This window comes from Exophiala oligosperma (assembly GCF_000835515.1).
Source record: "Exophiala oligosperma strain CBS 72588 unplaced genomic scaffold supercont1.10, whole genome shotgun sequence".
In the NCBI taxonomy this organism is placed as follows: domain Eukaryota; kingdom Fungi; phylum Ascomycota; class Eurotiomycetes; order Chaetothyriales; family Herpotrichiellaceae; genus Exophiala; species Exophiala oligosperma.
Window position 1 is genome coordinate 1,100,093 of NW_015622827.1, and position 21,500 is coordinate 1,121,592.

Sequence of the window (21,500 nt, forward strand, 5' to 3'; positions counted from 1 at the left end):
AGACCAGCCAAGGTCCCTAGTAATCGTGTCGTCGTTTACAGACTTGCACTCCCTCCATGAAACCAATAGTCATCAAAACAAAGTTTTCTGATATTGGTCGTCCAGTCAGAGACAACCCCAAAAGGATGGTGCTGATCTCGGTGCATGACCTGCTTCTACTAGTGCATGATGACAAAGATTTTCCGAAGTCCATCATGCTTGAGACCTGGCAAAGAGCTTTAGTCCGCGTACGGTAACCGAAACATTCGATATCTGTCAATGGTCAGGGGGGTACCCTGCTCACATAGCCTCCCAACACCCAATGTCCTCATGTTACCACGCTTCGAGGAGACAAATCGAGCCTAGCATGGGACTTGCGATGAGCCTCCCGCATGGCCAGAAGCCCTCCATGTCTGTTGTACAGTCATCTTCCATGTGTCTATTGCTGGATTATATCTGAGAACCAATAATTGCCGGTAAGAAGTATTTGAATTCGTGTCCCCCCGTCTGGGTTTCCTAGATCAGCACTCATTCCATCACAAACGTTGTAACACACCCATCCCCGAGCGATTGAAACTATGGCGTCTGCATCACGTACCGTTAATCTTCATCCAGCGAATTACCTTCCTGACACACTTGAGACAACGACGTTCGACATCATCGTGATTGGGAGCGGGCCATGCGGACGTCAAGTTGCCTCAAAAACAACTGCCTCGGGTCTCACCACCCTCATTATCGAGGATGAACTCTGGGGTGGTGACTGTCCTTTCTGGGCGTGCATGCCATCCAAAGCCATCTTGAGACCTGGAGAGGCTCTCGCAGCTGCTAGAATGCTGGGTGGCGCCAAGGAGTTGATCGCCACCAATCGACTCGTCGACGTCGAAGGCGTCTTCGCCAGACGGGACAAGATCGTGCACAACTATGACGATCAATGGGTTGTCAATCTGTCATTGGGCCAAAAATGCACGGTTGTGAGAGGAAGAGGGTCTCTGGTTGGCGACAAGAAGGTCCTCGTACGGAATGGAAATGGCCAGCAGAAGACCTTGACGGCGACCCACGCTGTTGTGCTATCAACTGGTTCCGAACCTATTATTCCTGACATCAAAGGAATTGAAACAATTGATTACTGGACTCCAAGGGAGGCTACGTCGGCGAAGAGTGTACCTGGGCATTTGATCATCGTTGGCGGTGGTGTGGTTGGTTCAGAAATGGCCACTGCGTTTTCGACTTTTGGAAGCAAAGTCACACTGATTTGTCCAAACTCTGAAATACTACCGAAATTCGAGCCACAGGCTGGAAAGCTTGTCAGAGAGGCATTGACCGCACAAGGAGTTGATTTCCATTTGTCTGCCAAGGTAGTCGAAGTATGGAAAGAGGATGATGGATACACATCGGTCAAGCTGACAACAGGGAAGATTGTGACTGGTTCAGATGTGTTGTTGGCTGCAGGCAGGAAGCCTCGGACGAGAGGCATTGGGCTGGAAAATGTTGGACTGACACCGTCTTTGGAAGTTGATCCAACAATGCTTGTCAAGCCCTTGGAAGGAATGTGGCTTTATGCTGTTGGCGATACAAATATGCGATCGTCAACGACACACATGGGCGAGTATCAAGGACGAGTTGCGGCGAACGCGATTGTTGCTCGTGCGCGAGGTGAGAATGTGTCCGATACGAAACCGTGGAGCAGTTTCAATGCCACAGCAGACAACCTGGCTGTCTCCCAAGTAGTGGTCACCGACCCGCATCTGGCAAGTGTTGGTCTCACGTTGGCCGAGGCACGCAAAAGAGGTATTGATGCGAAAGAAGTGGCCGTCGGTTTCAATTTTCCTGGTGCTTGGGTATTTGGCGAATTCAACTATGAAGGATGGGCCCAATGGGTCGTCAACGCAGAGAAGAATGTGCTGGTAGGCGCAACCTTCGTTGGGAGAGAAGCAGGCGACCTCCTTCATCCCAGTACCGTCGCCCTAGTTGGCGAAATACCCCTGGATCGACTGATTCATGCTGTCCCAAGCTTCCCAACCAGAAGTGAAGTGTATGGGTTGCTTCTAGAGAAGTGGTTGGCTATGAAGGGCAAATAGTTACGATAACTGGGAAGTTGTGTTGATATCCGTAGCAATACTATAGTTGTTGAGTGGTAACACAATCAATGCTTTGTTGCAGGCAGTGAGTGAAGTCTGAGTGAAGATGTTGACAACATTGAAGTCGCTCGATCACAATAGATGCTGCGTCTCATGCCTCCATCGCACGACAGCCCAAATTCTGAACCTCAAAGAGCGCTCAGGCAGGAAAGATGAACTTCTTTGACACTCGTTTCTTGACACTCGTCACTTCACTTCTCCTGGCGACCTTTCATTCTTCCCTCGCAGCACTTCCACAGCTTTTCATTGCGGAAGGGACTTCTGTGCAGGAGCCACAAGAACAACTCGAACAAGCCTTTAAAGACGCTATCACCCTGGCAAGAGTGACTGCCTCCCTATTCGACGCCTGTGAGCCGGCCTATACTCGTTACTTTCGAGCAATTGATGCAGTCTTTGTCAAGAATGTCTTTCGCACCATTGCCAACATCCCCTTGGGCCCCGACATAGACGCCAACAACATCGTCAACATTCTCTCCGATGCTTCGGTTTACGAGTTGCAACCCAAGTTTGACAAGTTGGAAATAGCGTTGGGCAACAATCCGTCTGTGCCGCTGAGCAAGCAGGCCTGCGGTAAAACATTCGATGGAGGAACAGCCTTTGCGTATTCATACATTGACCCAGCCGCTCTCGGTCCGGTTGCGCTGATTTCGCTTTGTGATGATACATTCCTGTTCCCTACTCTGGATCAGATTGAAAATCCACCCTCTGACAAGAAAGACGCGCAAGGAAACCCTCTACCGGGATTCACCTGCGATGGATTGGGGGATCATGACACCGACTGGATGACGAGCCCGGGCGGGATCATGTTGCACGAAATGATGCATTGGACTTATTTGCTCGAGGACATTCCAAATTACGACGATATCATTGATGGAAACGATGACGGCTTTCCACAAATTGCCGATTTTGGTGGGCCAGATCCTCCGGATGGATAGTGAGTTTGCCTCGAGATTCACCTTTTTGCTGAAGCTAATCCCTGCCTGCCACAGTGGTCCCTACAATACCATGCAACTTAGACAGAAAAAAGCCGCTGAGACGATCCAAAATGCCGACAGTTACGTTTGGTATGCCCAATCCAAGTACTGGTCGTGGAAATGCCAAAAGACAATGGGTCCGGCTGTTGATGAAACTGATGATGAGAAGCGACTCGGCAACAGGGGAGTACAGGTTCCACCAGAGTCTGGAACGGATGGGCAAAGCAAGAGGATCAAACTATGAATGCTTGTAAATCCAACCATTGTTGATGCTCGCCAAATGCAATCAATCATTAGGCCTTGAATATTCAGCCTAGGTGTGGGCAAGGTTGCGCAGGAAGCACAGCAAATGTGGTCATGGAAACCAGACACAAAATGAATTGATCTCTTCTCTCACTTCTTTGGACATTTGTGTATACCTTTGGCCAGTGAATCAGTCGTTCATGAGAAGATTACAATTGAACACTGTGTGCTCCGTGGGGAGGGACGTTTAGAAAAAGGGGCATGTGTACAGCCTTGGGCTTCTACGAACAATTAAAAGCAGCAAGTCAAATATCTTAAGAGCAGCGCTTGAAATTGTCCCTGCGCCAAAACAACATGGGGGAATTTCGTTTTGCCAACTTCGACCACACTTGGGTATTCTGTACTCTGTAACTACAGTAGACGATCTGCAGCGAGCGTTCGATGTTTGCAAGGTGCTCAACGAGGGCACCGAGCAATTTGAACCATGCTATCACTGCTCAGCCACCTGCCCTGAGGATCGTCACACGCTTCAAGTCCACGACACCAGAAGGAACTCAGTCTCCGGACCCGCAAAGTCGACCGCCGAAATCTCGCCTCTCGAAACGAAGCGTCTTTGTGGCAGCATGGACGGCCCTGGGTGTAGTTGCCGGGTGGCAGATTTACAATTACAACAAGTCCAGGCGTGACTCTTTCGTTGCGTACACGTTGGTTTCCAAGGAACCCGTGTCGTCGACGGCCAGCATATTCCACCTCGAACCCAAACAAGCCTATTCGAGTTTCGGACTGTACAAGGATGCGTGGCGGAAGGGCATCTGGAACGTCGACTTCAAACAGCCTCAACTTCAGATCGTCAGGGCCTACACTCCTCTCCCGCCCGTCGATGTAGCCGCGACCGGTCCAGGTTCAGAGGGGGGGAAAGAGGAGAAAAAGGACGAATTACGCTTCCTCATCCGCAAGGATCCCCACGGCGAGGTGTCGAGTTACCTACACAAACTCCCCGTCGGGGCCGAGATTGAGATGCGTGGACCGAATCTGGAATACGAGTTGACTCCGGACGTGCGACAAATTGTCTTTTTTGCGGGAGGTACCGGTATCGCTCCGGCTCTCCAGGTTGCGCATGCACTGTTTGAGGGACACAAGGACAGTACCGCCAGTGACAGTAACAGTGACAGTGTTGGTCGGGGTTCTACCACCAAGAGCCTACATATTCTCTGGGCGAGCAGGATGCGCGAAGACTGTGTGGGCGGAGTGAGCGACCCGCCACCGGCTTCAGAGGCCGTGATGCCACCCAAACCGACATGGTCGGGTTTCTTCTCTTCGCGGCCAAAGCCGAGGGTCACGTCGTCGCCGACCCAATCTTCGGGGACGGACAAAAGGGTTGCCATCGTCGAGGAGTTGGACACTCTCAAACGAAAGTACCCTGGTCAAGTGACCGTGGAGTATTTCGTCAACGCCGAGGATACTTGGATCGACGAGGACGCCGTCTTCAGGGCCCTTTCGCGATTCGATGACAAGGAGTTCAGCAAAGGTTCGACCGCCTCGACAGCGTCGGGCCACCGACAGAGACAGAGTGAGAGACAGATTTTGATTTCTGGGCCGCCTGGATTCATCTCGTACCTCGCTGGGCCCAAGGAGTGGAGAAACGGGAGGGAAGAGCAAGGTCCGGTGAGCAGGATCATCGCACATGCCATTGCGAAGAACCCGCACGATGTTACTGTTTGGAAGATTTGAAAACGAGATCCGGTAAAATCGTTTTAGAACAGCCACAGTCTGTGTACACAGCCGAAAAAGAACGGTAAACGTCGGTGCCATGGTGCAATGACTTGGCATACATGAATATTTGAAATGTATAATGATGTACGAATACAGTAAAAATCATCTGAGACGAAAAGAAATCATCAACAGCGTATAAGAGATCATTGATGTTCTGCCATTGTATACAGCAAAAGCACGTCCGATCAATTGAAAATTACATTCAATGACATGTTGATAACGACCTGGTCATGTTTAACAAGTCACACCATCAAGTCCAGCCATCATGTCGTGTCGTTAGGGGAAGAAATGGGTATTATTATGTACTTTGTACTTTGTACTCTGTACCCGAGTACAGAGTACGTCTTGCGTGTTTGTGATTTTCCATCGCTGCTATCTCATACTTTGTTGGTGTCGGTTCCTCGGTCGTGTCATGCCCAAACAAAAAATTCCAAACCGACAAACTTTCGCCTGCTCTCCAAAGACTCTTAAATTCCAAACAAACGAATCAGTAATATAACGCTACGCTTGAATTTGTAGAACCCCACCCCGGGCCCCAATGGAATATCCAAAAAAAAGCTTCAAGAGAGAGAGGGGGGGGGAGGGTACGGATAAGGATAGGAGAATATCGAGGATGAGGAGGACGAGAGTGAAGTATGGTCAGTATTAGTGGCAGGAAACCCCCCAGAGAGTGCGTCTTCATCGTCTAGGCGTAGTAGGAGTTGCCACGCCGTTGGTCGGGCTCCGGCTGCTGTCGCGCTGGGTTTGATTTTGATTTTGGTGAGGTTGTGCTTGACTGTTTTGTCCGTCCATCATGCCCTGCATGAACGAAATGTAATCGTACTTGGGAACGTCGCGGTCCACTTCCAAATCCGGGCCCCTGTGTTCCGGCATGCTGTGGAGGAGGTCCTCGATCAGTTCATCAGGGATGAGTGAGTGTCGAAGGTCCATCTCCGTCACGTAAGGCTTGCCGTCTGCCACCTCGCGGAACGACTGGAAGACTTGCTCGGCGCTGTTCTGATCCTCCGTCACGGACACCATGAACCGGATGAACTGCTCAAACCCGACTCCCCTCGCCTCCCTTTGGCGTCGGGACACGGGAGACATTGACGGGTCGATGCCCGTGTGGCAAACCTCGAGGTACTTGTCGTGCATTTCTTCCTCGTCGTACACCAGGCCCAGACTGGCCAGGGCAGCGCTGAATTCCAGCTCGGACAACGTGTTGTTGCCTTCGCGGTCAAAGTGCCGAAAGACGGATTCGAACTCTTCAAGCTGGATCGGAGTCAGGTTGGTCATGTTTCTAGCCACCATCTGGTTCTCCAAAAACGTCAACTTTTTCTGTACGCTCGTCTTGACCAGGCTCAGCTCGTACATGAGTTCGTCGTATGTGTAGGTTGTATAGTCGTTTTCGTCAATGTTTGCCTCTTGGCACTTCTCGTCCAGGATAGCTATTCCTTCCAGGTACTGCTCGAGAGGCGCGAGGTTGGCCGACAGTCGCTTGGCGTGTTGCAATTGATCCTCGACGTCGCCTTCCAGGCCAGAGACCGCCAACGACAAGGTGTTCAGCGTGAGAGCAAAGTCATTGGCCTTGTCGGCAAAGCTCCGTCTCAGAGCATTCTTGATATCTCGTATTGTCTCATTGATCAATTTGCTTCGTGCATGCTCGTCCGTGCCCAGTGCCGCCCATTCGTGGTCCAGCACCTCCAGCCGCAGATCAGCTGGTGGTTCGTACGGTCGTAGGCGATACGTGGATAGCTTGGTCTTGATATTCCCCAGCAAGGCTGCGACGTCTGACTTCTCCGCCACCCATTTCCTTTTCTGGTTTCGTTTGAAACTGGCCAACTCATTGGCCTGCGACTTGGCGTCTGCGTATGTGCCTTCGAATCTCGAAGTATGCCACGACTGCCGCTGCTGTCTGATATGGTGGAGCAAAGCGCGCATTCTCTTTTCGTAGGCAGTTTCCATCTCCCAGGCACCTTGCATGTTGCTGACGAATTTCTCCACCCGACGCCCGGCATTTTCTACTCGCTCCATGGCACTAAACGCATGAAACCAGTATGCAATGTACGTCATGAGCGACCTCTCATCGGGCCTGGGTACATCTGCAACGTCTTCCACGTCGAGCAGGTCTGGAATACCAATCTCCTTGCTAGCAATATCGAAGGCTAATTTCATGTTTCCCTTGTGATCCGATTTATCCAAAGTGTCAAAGTCGATTAGATCGGGCCTGTGAATATCCAAGAGAGCGCAGAATGCAAGGCCATCATTCCATGAGGAGGAAAAGTCTCGTACCTCGACTCCCTCGTAACAGGCAGTCTTCCGTTGGCACCACAGCAGGAGGCCTTCCTTGGCCGTCATGCCCTCCTCGTTGATGTCCGAGATGGTGAAGCGTAGAATAAGGGTCCATATCAGACCGAGTATAATCTTCCTGTTTCCATCGACGACATCTTCTGCACCGATATTTGTCATCTGAATACCCCGGCTCTTGATGAACTCGAGCGACTTGTTGACATTCTCAAACTTCTGCACCCGCAGACGAGGGTTGGAGGCATAACGACCGAGAGATTCATTGCTGAGGACTTCGAGGAGATGAATAAGGATAATACCATCGGAGAGATCGGTGACCAGACTCTTGACGGCGACTTCGCGGGAAACGATTTTATTATTTAACCTGAAAGCATTAGGACTTTTGGTTTGGGACAGGAACAGGATCAGCGGTCAGTACCATTTTGTAAACGTCTTTTCTTGTACGTTCACCCATTGCTTCTCCAGCAGCACCATGGCTGCATGTCAGATGGGTGGCTCGCAGACTGGATGTAGGAGTGTTTTGTAAGACAATAAGGCGAAAGACCCCCGGCAGGCCAATAAGTGGTGTCAGGATGCAGCGGTGTGGTGTTTCGAGACTCGTATGAGGAATGCCAGTGATAACCAAGATGTACTGCGATTGCGACAGACTACCAGGCCAAAAAGATATGCTGGGAAGTTCACCCAAAGGTCCGAGTGTCAACAAGTAAATGATTCTAGCAGTATGGAGATACTTTGGTAGCGGAGGATCGATGCAGGTGATGAGGGGGCGTTTAGTCCATGGTCCCTTGTGCTGTGCTTTGTGCCTTTGTTGACATGAGATTCGGCATCCGTCGGCGGAGTTACGCATCTGATCAGCCAATCACCATCCACCTCAGCCTCGCCGGTGGACATCCGAGCCTTGTGCCCTGGACCAACTTCGCCTGTGCTTCCTGGCGAGATTATCGAGTTGCTGACAGTGTCTGTCTTGCGTATTCATTCTTTCTAGGGGTTACTAGTAATAGTTCCAGTCTGGTGGCGTGAGTCAAGATTGAACCTCAAACAAATCCACCAGTTTTAATGAACGATGCCTGTACCACCTGTAGATGGATGATGACGCCATGACTCGGGTTACTATAGAAAATTGTCACTTCAAGCCAGTGGCAATGGAGGAATATATATTTCAAGACACGTCAGTAGGGATTTGTCTAGTGACATGATAAATACAAATAAGCCACGGTCGAAAATCAAGAACTACCAAAGACACGGCCATGGCGCTTGCGGATAGAACCACGGATAACTTCTGCTGGGTGACACTGGTGACCAAAGCATCATATCTACCGGGGGCCATTATTCTCGCCTATACTCTCGATCAACACAAGTCGAAATACCCATTCATAATCCAATACACCTCATCACTTGGTGACGAAGCTGTGGCTGCACTGGAGGAAGAAAGTCGTAACTATGGCCGCATAAAATTACACAAAGTAGACCTTCTCTTACCACGAAAAGATCAGGAGAATACTGGAAGTGTGGCTGAACGGTTCAAGGATACATTCACAAAGCTGAGAGCATTTGAAGTCTACAACCAAGGCTATACTCGAGCGGTGTTCCTTGATGCAGACATGACCATATTCCGAAACCCAGACGACCTGTTTCGGTGCGAACTACCTGGTCGAGATTGGCTAGGTGCTAATCATGCTTGTGTCTGCAACTTGGATCACGACTCTTGGGCCCCTTTAGAATGGCAGAAAGGCAACTGTGCATATACACCTCTGATCAATGCTGACGATGTTGCTGCACCAATCACCCCTGACAGTCGTCCAACATATCACCTGCTCAATGGCGGCATGCTGTTGTTCAATCCAAGCCAGGAACTTTGGTCCAGGATGCTTGATCATTTCAATACATCAGAAAAACTCAAAACATACCAGTTCCCTGATCAAGACTTCCTGGCAGACTTCTATCGAGACAAGTGGCATCCTCTTTCGTGGAAATACAATGCCCTGAAAACCATGAGGTATTGGCACCCTAAGATGTGGTCGGATGAGAAATTAGTAGTCTTGCATTACATTGTGGACAAACCCTGGGAACGACAGGTTAGCGATGAAGGAGTTGCTGGACATCTAGGCCGAGATGGAGAAACACATACCTGGTGGTGGGACATCTACTACGACTGGAGGAGACAGAGAGAAGACAACAACAAGAGTCATGTTGTTCTTACGATCATGGACAAACTGATTGACACTGAAAAGCCTTTCACAGAAGTGATCCCTCTTCCACAGGATGTTGGCAAGCCGGAGGATGTTCTTCCCTGTCCTTGACTGCTGGACTCTCAGCAACAGCCGACATAGCTGACATCGAACACAAGTCATGAGGACAGGAGCAATTGGATTCCAACGTCCAGATATCAAGATATCGACAATCCATAAGTTGTATCCAATTATGTGGTAGAATCCATATCCCATTTCTCCTGTCTCCCGACTCCACGTTGAACAAGCCATGCTCATACATTGTCAAGCAGTGGGAAGATTTCCACCTCAGATCACTTGTCTTACACACAGAGTACTGAAGCACAGTTTTCACCATCACAGCCCATCCATTCACCAGCATAACATCCTTGATCGGCTAGCGTCACGGACTTACTAAATTCCGGCCTTGTTGAAGCAAACATTGTCCATGATTCCACCTGCACTCTTCCCATCTTTGAGATTTCATTTTTTTCTTGTTTACTATCCTTTAGCCTCTCTTATTGGACTGTGAAGTCTTAGCGATCCCCCGGTAAAAAGGTATAGCTTTCAAGTCCGCTCACATGCCCTCGATCTCCAAGATGTCTGAGCCTCGCCACGGTGTAAGTGAGCTTTCCGGTAGATCGTGACTTCTTTTGACCAACCACCAGTACAAATTCATCTTTTTCGACTGTGACAATACCATCACGTTGTCCGAGTATCTCACCATGGACACCACAGCTGAGCTTGTCAATGAAATCCTTGAGGAATATGGAAAGTCTGAGCGATACACCAAGGAGACTCTTATCGCCAAGTATCTCGGCTACAGCTTTCGCAAAATGTTGCCTGAAATATGCCAGGAGCATGGTATCCAAATGAGCAAAGGAGGACTTCTGTATTATGGTAATGTCGAAGAGGAGCATGTCATTACAACTTTCAGAGCCCGCGGTCAACCATGTGCAGGCGCTCTCGAAGTCATCCAAGCCCTGTACAACCGAGGCGAGTACACGCTGGCAGTTGTGTCTTCATCTGCACTCGGACGGATCAAGGCCCAGATCGAAACAATAGGGGCAGCCAAGTATTTCGAGGAATACTGCATCTTTTCGGCACAGAATTCGATGAGTGCTCCCAAGAGCAAACCAGACCCATCGATCTACATCCATGCAATGGAAAAGCTTGGTGCCAAACCACACGAGTGCCTTGCAATCGAGGACAGCGTTTCTGGTTGTCAAGCAGCAATCAGAGCAAACATTCCCACCATTGGTTATGTTGGTGCGTACAAGACCGAGGGCCCCAAAGAAGTAATGAAAGAAACACTCAAGAGAGCTGGCTGCTGTGTCGTCATGCGTGAATGGAACGACTGGGACGACACTTTCCGACTGATGCTGGACTTGGACTGTCCTTGAGGTCCTCCAGTCCCAATAGAGACACAATGGTGTTGTCTTTCTCACAAGATGGAGATCGTGTACAGCATCACATCACACAGAAAGACAATTTACCAATGACGGATGAAGAAGTGATATCAGAGATAGATACACCAGGGTCATATTCAAATTTGTTCAGTCTGCATTCCCTCGTCGTTCTGTAACGGAACAATGGTCATTGGATTTTACTTACCAGCAATCATATACCTGTACTGCTCAATCAGACTGTCAGAAGGATCACAATGACGAGCGAGAGACGCTTCGCTTACTTGCAATGTCCGGTTATGTGCCCTGCTGGTTCTATATTCGAGCGCAAGTACACAACCAACGCAATAACAAACACGTTTCAACAATATACAGGATTGCCAGACTACTTGAAAGCGCTCTTTGACAATTCACTCTGTTTCTCCTCTCTATCCTTTGTGGTAAGAGATCCTGCTACTTGCTTCACTTCGTGAGGTTTTCGTAAACACGTCTCCTTTCTCCCACGAAGATTTGATCAAAGTATCACCGCATCTGTTGATCGAATCTGCATTTCCCCTTTCCATTGTTCGCCCTCGAAAACCACCTGCCTCCTCAAGCCATCTTCTACAGACGGTTATCCATTCCATATCCAAGCTTGAAAATGGGTGATCCTCACGAGCCTCACGAGTCTTACGGAAGACAAAGAATATCTCTCCCTCTCGACAACGACAACGGCTGGACCAACGTTGAGACACGCACACAAAATTTGGACAATGGTGAATTTGCAGAAAACATCCCACCTGTCAACAATGCCCAAGCTACTGTTGATGATGATCAGCCTTTTCCGGAGAATGACAACCCTTTCGAGCCTTGGGATAGCATCAACTGGGAAAACTACCTACCACCAGGCACTTTAGACCGCGTGGTAACTCATGTGGACCCGCCTACTACTATCCAAGAACTTCTGTCTGCACAATATGGTGGTAGGGAAGTATCTCCAACCGTGGACGAAGACGAAAGCGAGACTCATACGCCTCCAGACACACCGCCAGGAACACCGCCATTCCCATGGGGTGATTGCCTGGTAGGACTTGATCCGGCTAGACTCGAAGCACCGGCAGACGAAGAGGCTGTGGCTGAAATCAATAGACTCATGCCAGGCGAGCTTGTCTATCCGATGGACTTGTTCCGAGAGATGAGAGCGTTCGAGATGAACGAGCCATACGAGTCGTCTGAAGGAGGAAGTACTGATTCTGGACATGATCAGCGACAAGAGGATACCGGGCACAACTCCGAACACGATTCCGAACAAGCTCGACCAGTCACTCCTGAACAGACTCAACGAGAACAGAGTTTTGAGCCAGAAGGATCTGAAGCAACCTTGACAAACATCGACATGGAAGCATGGTATGAAGAATTATGCCAAACTCTTGTCGACGACGGTATGATTGACATTGCTGGCCGTTTCCATGCTCAAAATCCGATTGAGGAAGAAGATTGAGCACGGAGCGTCTCATTCTCTGCCCTCGATCGGAATGCAACGATAACATACCACCATCGGGGGTTTCCGAGGTATGCAATCGCCTCTTCGGCAGGATGAAAAGTGTGTGTTATTTTTGATGAAGAGATTGCCTAAAGCTCATCAGGTGGATTAATTTCGCGCCATCAAAGACCGACTCCTCGATGCACTAGTGAGCAGCTTATCAAATAGAGGATTCGTAGAACTACTTGAAACCTTCAAAATAATAAGAATTCACATTTTGAAACAAGAGGGATTTCGTGTTTGCACCTTTCAAATTCCTTCCCTTCTTTATGAATCAAGTAAGCCACGTCTCTGTATTTTAGTTCCTTGAATCGCAGTCATCACAATCTCGATTGAGCCATTGAAGTTCGCCGAGTCGCTGGCATGACTTTGCTCTGTAATGACACAGAATTATCAAACGCACTCCTCCTCTTCCTTTTCCCTTGAAGCACAACTCGGATATTCTTGGGTGTGGGTATTGCCGTCAGATAGATGATTTGTGAGGAGAATGGGTTCGCATATAGATGTGGATCATCTTCGGTCTGGGCATTTCCTAGTCAGATGTCACAACTCAATTTCAACCTACTTCCTCCATTCCCCCTGTTCCCTTGTTCCATTCCTCGATATTGTTGGTGATGTGGGCGGAAGTCCGAGTTCATGTGTCTTTGGACACCTCAACATATAATGGCTGCACCACATAACATTGTGCGAGACTTTGAAGAGTTTGTCGAGGAGGCTCGTGCCGGTGCGACTGCTGAACCCCAGTATGTTTCAATGACACAATGCTATCATGATCTCCATCATCTTGATCACTGTTGAAGTTCGATGTACGGTGGTCCTTTGGTGTGTTGCACAATGTTTTCAGCCATGATTTCTCAGGGTCGCCGTGGGTCAACAGGTTTGCCTGAAAGCCTTGAGTGTCTGAAGGCACGCTCTGCTCCCGTTGACAAAAGTACATCACCCAACAAGTACAATGGCTGCTTCAACTCACCTTGTCGCCTTTCTTTGGCTCTTCTGTTCATGCTGGATGATCTTTGTCAGTCAGAGAGGAATGGGCGATCGCGATCGCGAATGGTATTCACGAGTGAATTGGGCCTGATACAATGAAAATTTGCAGTTCACCGGCTCACCCGTGGTGTCCTGCGGTGAAAAATACTGCCTATACCGCGTCCATAGCGCGTACACAGGACGGCGACGTGATCGCGATGGCGGTGTGTACACAATACTCTGAGAGTGAAACTTTCCAAAATTGAGAAGTCATTTGCATCAACACCTTCATCAACAAGTTATCAACTTCCAGAGTAACAAGACTTTTCGTTCACGTTAACAACTCTCTTCATTGTCTTCAAGACTCTATTCTAGTTTCTCTGCGCAAGGCTGAATCACCCCTTGGTACTTTCCTTCAACCAATCGTCCTCATCCACGCGGGTCATTGTCAAGATGTCGTCCAACAGCGAGAGAGAAGACAACAACCCAAGCCGCCTCATTGGCCAAGGCCCTGGAAGCGACGACATCATCCAAGGCAACTTGCGTGCCATGGGAAACGAACCAGAAAGCATGGTGAATAAGAACAAGTCTTTCCTCTCATCTCACTTCATCCACTGACCCAAATATCACAGAGAGTCACAAGTTCCATCATCAACAACACCAACTCAATCACTTTCCTTCCATCGTCCAGCTTTCAAGATCTCGAGAATCGAGAGCAAGCAACGGTATGTAGACTAAACTCGGAGTCCATCAAACCGAATCCACTGACAATCATTTTAGAGAGATAGTGGCTTTAACACCTCTTCATCTGACTTCACCATCCGGGAAGAAGATTCTGCAACCCAGACAATCACACAAGAAGATTTCCCAACAACTCAAACGATCACACAAGATGCTGAACTCATTGCGCGTCGTGCTCTCGAGTCAGGTGGTTTCGGTCCTCCTTCTGCTGTGGCTGGTGGCGGCGATGATCGGGATGAACCTCATCAGACTTCGCTTTCTGTCCAAGCTCATGGCGCAGTTGCATCGAATCTGGCACCTGACACATGGCGACTTTCACCTGGATATCCTCAATCAAATGTTCAAGGTAAGATTCCTGTTCTGTGACGATTACTGTTTGTGTTATGAGCAGAAAACTGAAATACTGACATTCAAATGCAGAACCAGATCTTCCCTCCGGACGAAATGATGCCTCTGGCAACATTGACGGGCCTATGGATCATCACGGTCAGCATGATAGTGTGGATAATGACACGAATCAAACCGATCTTGCAATCATGGAAGCAAATCGACAGCATCTTCTGGGACTATTGGATCCTTCACATGGTCACGTACAGTCTGGATCAACTACTTCTTATCATCCAAGCCAACAACAATCGACGTCGTATGCTAGTTATTCTGGAACGACTCAGAATCCAGCAGCAGCTACAACAACAGCAGCAGCAGCAGCAGCAGGAACATCTTACTACGGACCAACAGCACCATCCTACTACGGATCAGCAGCACCATCATATGAATCCTATGGATCATATGCACCAGCAGCACCGGCGTATGGACCAACGTCATCGTATGGACCAGCACCGCCAGCGTATGGAATGATGACGCCTTATCCAACCACTACTTCATCATACGCTTATGCTTCGGACATTGCTGCTTCACACTATCAACCACCCACACCAAGCTATCCCAATCCCATTGACATTGCGGCAATCGACCCCAACCTCGCGCTCTTGGCCGCTTACAATCGATCAACAGACCCCGACGAAGAAGATTATTCCCACATGTACATTGATATTCCCGCACCAAACAGCACCGAGACAAACAATCCAGAAGAACAAGAACCTGTCACCATCAACAGTCGTTCATCGCGTCCAAGAACAACTCGACGTAAACGCAAGTCAACTTCAGATGGGCACGATGAACAAGATCAAACTTTGGAACCACCAACACGTTCTTCTCGTCGTCCTCGCGCTTCTCGGTCCGCTGCTGCCCCGCCTGCGTCTGCCCCTGCCCCTGCACCTGTTCCCGCCGCCCCCGCCTCCGCCCCCGGAGGGCCAAGTCTCACGGCGTCCCTCAACGACCCCGACATCCCCTCCATCCACCGACGTCGGCAACCGTCGGTGGTGGACATCAACGACCCCTTCACCTGCCACCTGTGCTACCACACGTGCATCCGGGCATCGACGATCCGGGAGCACTACCTCTCCAAACACCCGGAGCTTCGGCTCACCAAAAAAAACTTGAACGATTACGAACCGGCCAAGACGGCCAATATAAAACCCCTGAGCTTTTATAAAAACCTGGGGCTCGACACCACCTATACGGGCGTTGACCGTAAACAGGTCAACGCCCGCCGGAGGATGGACCTGGGGCTCCGGACCACCGACCCCAACTACCTCCGGGATGTCTACAAGGACACCACCGCGGAGAGGACGAGGCAACAACGCCGGCGTGCCGCAGAGGAAGAAGAGGAGGAGCAGAAGAAGAAGAAGGAGGAGAAAAAGTGAGATGGATCCTCTTCTTCCTCTGTGGGGCGCCGTCGTTGTTTCCTCGTCCTTCTCCTCGTTGGTGTCCTTGTTGGGCATCCTGGGAAACGGTAGTTGGGTGTTTTTTCTCGGTTGGCCCGGAGGCTCCAGGTGGGAGGGGGTGTGTTGTGTGTTTGCTGGGCGTTGTGTGTGTTTTCCGGGGCTGGTTGTGTGTGCTTGGGGGTGGTTGCTGTGTTCTTGCTTTTCGGCTTTTTCTTCTTCTTTTCTTGCTGGGGTTGGTGGGCTTCTCTGTTTTTTGTTTTGTTTTTTTCCCTTTTCTTCATGTATGATAGTTTTCACATTGTGCTAAGGCAATGACCAAAAAACAAAAAAAACAAAAACAGAAACCTTCCATCTTCATTGGCGTGACTCTCGTATGGCAACCCCCCAGTGTTCTCAATCAGGGCAGCCACCTGTTGATTTGCAACGATGCTTCGGCCATGCTACGCGAGTGTAAGCGACCGTCTTCAACAACGGGGAGAGCATGATAAATCGACTTGTACCACCACCACGGGCGAAATCATCAATCGCCGTCGTGATTGGTGGTGGGTAGAGAGGTGCTGTCGTCGGCCGGTGAGGCGTCGTTACCAGCATGATTTGTACCGAGCCGTCGGCCATCCCCACCGGCACCCAAGGTACTCCCAGGATGCCGTCCACCCGGTGCCACATTTCCTCGCGCTCGGGGAGGTCTTGACGCCGAGATTGACAAGATGACATCCGGAATGGCAACGTCAAAGGGCCCAAGATAGGTGAGAGGAGGGCGACGGTCGTGGCCTGGGCTACGCAATACATCTCACGCGGGACTCGAATCCAACTGCGTACGATAGAAACGAAATGCGGAACAGGATCGAAAGGGACGCCAATTCATGACACTCTTATTTTATGTTTGAGGCGCCTATCAGATCTATCCTGTCTAAGCATGTGTCTATTCCCTCCGAAAAGAAAGCTCATGACTTGTCTGGGAAGCCGAAATCAACCCCAAATTCAGGATACACGAACCGCGTCACACCCTTTTGAGAAATCTCAGCTAACGAAGCAAGGTCACTCGAGGACAGGTCGACAATATGTTTGTTCTCGTCAATCCGTGAAGGTGTGACTGATTTGGCAAGCACCGAATTCCCTCGTGCAATGTGGTAACTCAGTAGAATGCAGCCTGGTGTGGTGCCCTTTTGTTCCGCTAGCTTGACGACATGTGGGTCTTTCATGAGTGGGCTTCCCGTCGACCCCAGAGGGCTATACGCCGTCACATGGATACCCTTTTGTTGGCAGTAATCGACGATTTCTTGCTGTGGGAGTAGAGGGTGGTTCTCAATCTGGTTGACTGCAGGGACTATGTCCACCTTGGGCAGCAGTTCCTCGAGATAGCGTTTGGAGTAATTGCATACACCAATGGCCTTGACTTTGCCGGTCTTCAGTAGCTTCTCCATATCCTTGTACGTGTCGACGTGTGACCGGGACCGAAGAAGATCTCTTGAGCCGTCGGCCAGCTTGGGGAACTTTTCATGATTGCCGTTTGGGTTCATAGCGATGGGCCAGTGCAAGAGGTATAGATCGACGTAATCCAGACCAAGTAGACCCAAACTCATGTCGAGGTTCTGTTCGACTCTCGTATGGTATGTGCACCATACCTTGGTGGTTATGAATAGATTGTTTCGAGAGAGTCCTGTTGCTGCCAGACCTTCTTTGATTCCTTCGCCCACCTCTTTCTCGTTGCCGTATACATAAGCGCAATCGATATGGCGGTAGCCGGATTTAATGGCGTGTGACACGGCAGCTCGCACTTGTCCTTCTGGACTTTGCCATGTTCCTGGTAAGAAATGTTAGACACACAGGATCACTGGTGGGGGGATCAGAGTAAGTGATCATACCAAATCCCAATGCTGGAATCGTTGCGCCAGTGTTGAGTTTGAGGGGTATATCGGTCATGTTTGCAGCTGGAGTAGGCGTGAACTGATTGAGAATAGAGAGAATGCGCACTCAAATACAAAGTAGTTCCTGTGAGAGGAGGATGGTTTTATATATTGTCGTGAGTCGGAATGCACATACAATACTGAGTACTCCGTACTTCGGACAACACTGCGTAATAATTGGAGACTAAATAAAAATGTATTTGGCGAATTTCGCGGGGCAAAGATGAACCGATCCGATAAGCGTAGAGAAGGTGATTACAATATGATCGGCTTTTGGAAGGAACGTTCAAGTTGTCGGCTATTGATCACCTGATTGATTTCCCTGCGCCTGCGCCTGCAGCAGTTGAGAAATTCACGAAACAGCATCAACGAGACCTTGTACTGCACTGCACGAGTACCCTGTATCTACACAACACCGAGTCTTGCTGTCGCTCATAATGCCGACCGACCGTCAAAGTGATGGGACGACTACCCGCGGGATTCGCATACTCCATACAGATTGATGTTACACAACATCTAGCCACACGTCCTCTTACCGAGCTCTAAACAATCAGTTTGTCTGTAATTTGACACCAAAAAAAAGATAGGCGTGGAGTGGCGTCACCACGAAGATCATGCAGTGTTCCAGAAGAAAAAAACTCGAGGTTCGCATAGCAATTGTCCGAGTGGAACCTTGAAAAGAGCCCACAGCCTGATGCGCCTTATTTAAAGTCTTTCCCAGCTGGACAAAGATGGAAATTCTCACCGGTGCCACTTTGAAGCTCGGAGCTTCGGATGACCTTACGAATGAATCTCCATTTTTCGAATTGTTCTGTCTCAGTTGTTTGAAGGAAGCTCATTGAAAATTTGGTGTTCATTTCAGGCTGGTATGATTTTCTATACGATAGTCTGTAAGGACCCTGGTCTTTGAACAGGGTTCCGGAAGCGACATGTGCATCTCAAGCGTGACTACACGTTACACAGCGTCAACTGTTGGTGCATCACATCCTCCCGGGGTTGTTGATACCTTGCTCGTGCATCACCAGATAACATATCAACGGTTGTGATGCATCATTCTGTCTTTTCTTTCTCACCGACTTTGTTCGTCTTTGTCAAACACGAGGATTGTCAATCAACCACCTAATTCAGTCGTTTGTCGCCGTTCAAACACATGAAACTATGTGTTTGCTGTGGCAAGTACGAGTATGATTGACAAATACGAGAACAATTACAGGATCACAATCCTCCACTCAAGGTCTTTGAAAGAATCGGCCAAACATTTCATCATCATCATAAGCCCTCCAACGGTGACATGGCCCGCCTAGGGTAGGATCCTGGACCCAACTAACTTTTGCCCTTGGATATCATCCTCCGGAAATGGCAACTTTCTTTTCCCACTGGTTGCTCCGCTTTCACTCCCATATGATTGTCAAACATATGAAGTGGAGTAAAACACACTTAAAGATCCATGCAGACACGCTTTCATTCATCACTGACTGGGTGTTTGTAGGTCGTTAGATTGTTCCTGCGATTCACCCGTTCCACGTCACTTGTCCGTTATGTGCGGTGCAGGATTCGTGGAGCCCATCAGACAGTATATTACTGCAAGCATGCCCTGTCTCGATCGTTGCTCATCTATCTATCCAATACTATTTCCTCCTGTCTAATATACCACCCTTGCGCAAGTATTATATCATCCCGTCTAGATCCCTTCATCATGGCCGACGTACTTATTCAGCAGCCCGCGCATATGCCTCAGTTTCGAACTGACCGTGATGGTCATGCCTTTGAAACACTCTGTGATGAGATTGAAGCTGCCGATATTGCCGCAGACCAGGCTACACAGAACACCGGAGATTGGGAGCCATCAAGATTCGATTCGGAGAAGGACAAGACCCAGTTTCGCCAATATGAAACAGCATGTGACAGGGTGAAGGAGTTTTACAAGGAGCAACACACTAAGCAGACGGTGGCATACAACCTCAAAGCTCGAAATGACTTTCATTCGAAGACTCGGGCTGAGATGACCATCTGGGAAGCCATGGAACGCCTCAACACATTGATCGACGAGTCAGATCCCGATACCGAACTCAGTCAGATTGAACATCTTCTTCAGTCGGCCGAGGCTATTCGTCGTGACGGTCGACCACGATGGATGCAACTTACGGGCTTGATTCATGATTTGGGCAAGTTGCTGTTCTTCTTCGACGCCCGAGGTCAGTGGGATGTCGTGGGAGACACGTTCCCTGTTGGCTGCGCCTTTGATGACAAGATCATCTACGGCAACAAGTCTTTCACCGAGAATCCAGACTACAATGATCCCATCTACAACACGAAATACGGCATCTATTCTCCAGGTTGTGGTCTTGACAAAGTCATGCTCTCTTGGGGCCACGACGAATACTTGTATCATGTCGTCAAGGATCAATCTACCCTTCCCGAGGACGCTCTCGCCATGATCCGGTACCACAGCTTCTACCCATGGCATCAACAGGGTGCCTACCAGGATCTCATGAACGACAAGGATCACAAGATGCTTCGAGCAGTCAAGACATTCAACCCGTACGATCTCTACAGTAAGAGTGATGACAAGCCTTCTGTTGAGAAGCTCAAGGTATGTCATCATCGTTTACCATTATCTCATTCCGCGACGCTAACCTCTGCTAGCCTTACTATCTAGAGTTGATTGACGAATACTTCCCCAACAAAGTCATCAAGTGGTAGGAAGGTCATCATCTTTCTCTACGACAAATTTCAGCATATCGTGAGCGTATTGTTTTCCAGGGAGGATTATACAGTGACGACTTTTCATCTTTCAGCCCAAGACCATGAAGTGACATAGAATTATATATCCACGCCGCAGCCACAGGTGGATGTGCTAGAGGAGCATTCTTCCACACTGATGACGAATGACACATGATTGAAATGACGATTTTACCGGTGTCCTTTCATTCGTCCTTTCGCCAATGCATGCGTACACATATCTTTCTTTTCATGGGAAATGTGCTCTCTCCACCATGCAATGCGTATCTAACGATGGGGAGAGCCTCCTCCATCCACCAACCCGATGATGTAAGTGATTTTCCTCGCGTCAGAACACATAACCCAGCCACCAAAAGTATGGACCGACTTGCTGAGACTGCAAAGTCAGCACTTTTTGCACTCTTTCCCCACAAGCCAAAAGGCCCGTGCATGGTGTGGGTGACACAAGAAGGAATCCCTGCATGACAAGTTCATGCAAGAGGACTTGCTTGGATATTGAGGTCAGGCAATGATTGGTGTCATTTCCTCGACCGTTGGTGCACTCGACGTTGGGGACATTATATCCCTGCGGCTATTGCTCTCTCAACACGCTTGATGCTTGCCATGGTCTCTCGGGTGCATGCCTTTTCGGGAATTTTCCGACATTTTGGTTGGGAATGTGTCATGGATCATTTGATTTCGGGTCTATCAAACCACGACGTGCATCGAGTCAATCCTTCGTGACGTCCCACGGATTTGGTGTAACTACGATGGGTACTGACAGTTCTACCACGAGTAAGTGTGTTCGTTTCTCTGGTTGGCTAACTTTGATGTTTTAACTCAAAGTGGC

General features: G+C 49.3%; 8 protein-coding genes across 8 annotated transcripts; 5 read left to right on the top strand and 3 right to left on the bottom strand.

Annotated features, from left to right (window-relative positions):
• Positions 1 to 251: 251 nt before the first annotated feature.
• Positions 252 to 2,057, top strand: PV06_09569 (uncharacterized protein; the record flags this gene model as incomplete). The annotated part of the gene is made up of 1 exon (XM_016411026.1): positions 252 to 2,057. The coding sequence occupies exon 1, from the start codon at positions 558 to 560 to the stop codon at positions 2,055 to 2,057; it is 1,500 nt and encodes a 499-aa protein (XP_016258833.1). The 5' UTR covers positions 252 to 557.
• A 1,675-nt stretch (positions 2,058 to 3,732) lies between these two features.
• Positions 3,733 to 5,244, top strand: PV06_09570 (uncharacterized protein). The gene has a single exon (XM_016411027.1). The coding sequence runs from the start codon at positions 3,776 to 3,778 to the stop codon at positions 5,063 to 5,065; it is 1,290 nt and encodes a 429-aa protein (XP_016258834.1). The 5' UTR covers positions 3,733 to 3,775; the 3' UTR covers positions 5,066 to 5,244.
• Positions 5,245 to 5,388: 144 nt separating this feature from the next.
• PV06_09571 (uncharacterized protein) lies at positions 5,389 to 8,120 on the bottom strand. The gene is made up of 2 exons (XM_016411028.1): positions 7,812 to 8,120; positions 5,389 to 7,757 (listed from the first exon to the last, which is right to left on the bottom strand). Exons 1-2 carry the CDS (start codon positions 7,865 to 7,867, stop codon positions 5,786 to 5,788), a joined length of 2,028 nt encoding a protein of 675 aa, XP_016258835.1. The 5' UTR covers positions 7,868 to 8,120; the 3' UTR covers positions 5,389 to 5,785.
• Positions 8,121 to 8,640: 520 nt separating this feature from the next.
• Positions 8,641 to 9,693, top strand: PV06_09572 (uncharacterized protein; the record flags this gene model as incomplete). Its single annotated transcript, XM_016411029.1, has 1 exon — positions 8,641 to 9,693. One exon carries the CDS (start codon positions 8,641 to 8,643, stop codon positions 9,691 to 9,693), a length of 1,053 nt encoding a protein of 350 aa, XP_016258836.1.
• A 4,254-nt stretch (positions 9,694 to 13,947) lies between these two features.
• PV06_09573 (uncharacterized protein) lies at positions 13,948 to 16,001 on the top strand (the record flags this gene model as incomplete). The annotated part of the gene is made up of 4 exons (XM_016411030.1): positions 13,948 to 14,067; positions 14,127 to 14,219; positions 14,275 to 14,581; positions 14,656 to 16,001. The coding sequence occupies 4 exons, from the start codon at positions 13,948 to 13,950 to the stop codon at positions 15,999 to 16,001; spliced, it is 1,866 nt and encodes a 621-aa protein (XP_016258837.1).
• Positions 15,797 to 16,569, bottom strand: PV06_09574 (uncharacterized protein). Its single transcript, XM_016411031.1, has one exon. The coding sequence runs from the start codon at positions 16,301 to 16,303 to the stop codon at positions 15,902 to 15,904; it is 402 nt and encodes a 133-aa protein (XP_016258838.1). The 5' UTR covers positions 16,304 to 16,569; the 3' UTR covers positions 15,797 to 15,901.
• A 137-nt stretch (positions 16,570 to 16,706) lies between these two features.
• PV06_09575 (uncharacterized protein) lies at positions 16,707 to 18,158 on the bottom strand. The gene is made up of 2 exons (XM_016411032.1): positions 17,888 to 18,158; positions 16,707 to 17,826 (listed from the first exon to the last, which is right to left on the bottom strand). Exons 1-2 carry the CDS (start codon positions 17,943 to 17,945, stop codon positions 16,967 to 16,969), a joined length of 918 nt encoding a protein of 305 aa, XP_016258839.1. The 5' UTR covers positions 17,946 to 18,158; the 3' UTR covers positions 16,707 to 16,966.
• Positions 18,159 to 18,833: 675 nt separating this feature from the next.
• On the top strand, positions 18,834 to 20,885 carry PV06_09576 (uncharacterized protein). The gene is made up of 2 exons (XM_016411033.1): positions 18,834 to 20,522; positions 20,576 to 20,885. The coding sequence occupies exons 1-2, from the start codon at positions 19,626 to 19,628 to the stop codon at positions 20,630 to 20,632; spliced, it is 954 nt and encodes a 317-aa protein (XP_016258840.1). The 5' UTR covers positions 18,834 to 19,625; the 3' UTR covers positions 20,633 to 20,885.
• The last annotated feature ends 615 nt before the right edge of the window (positions 20,886 to 21,500 follow it).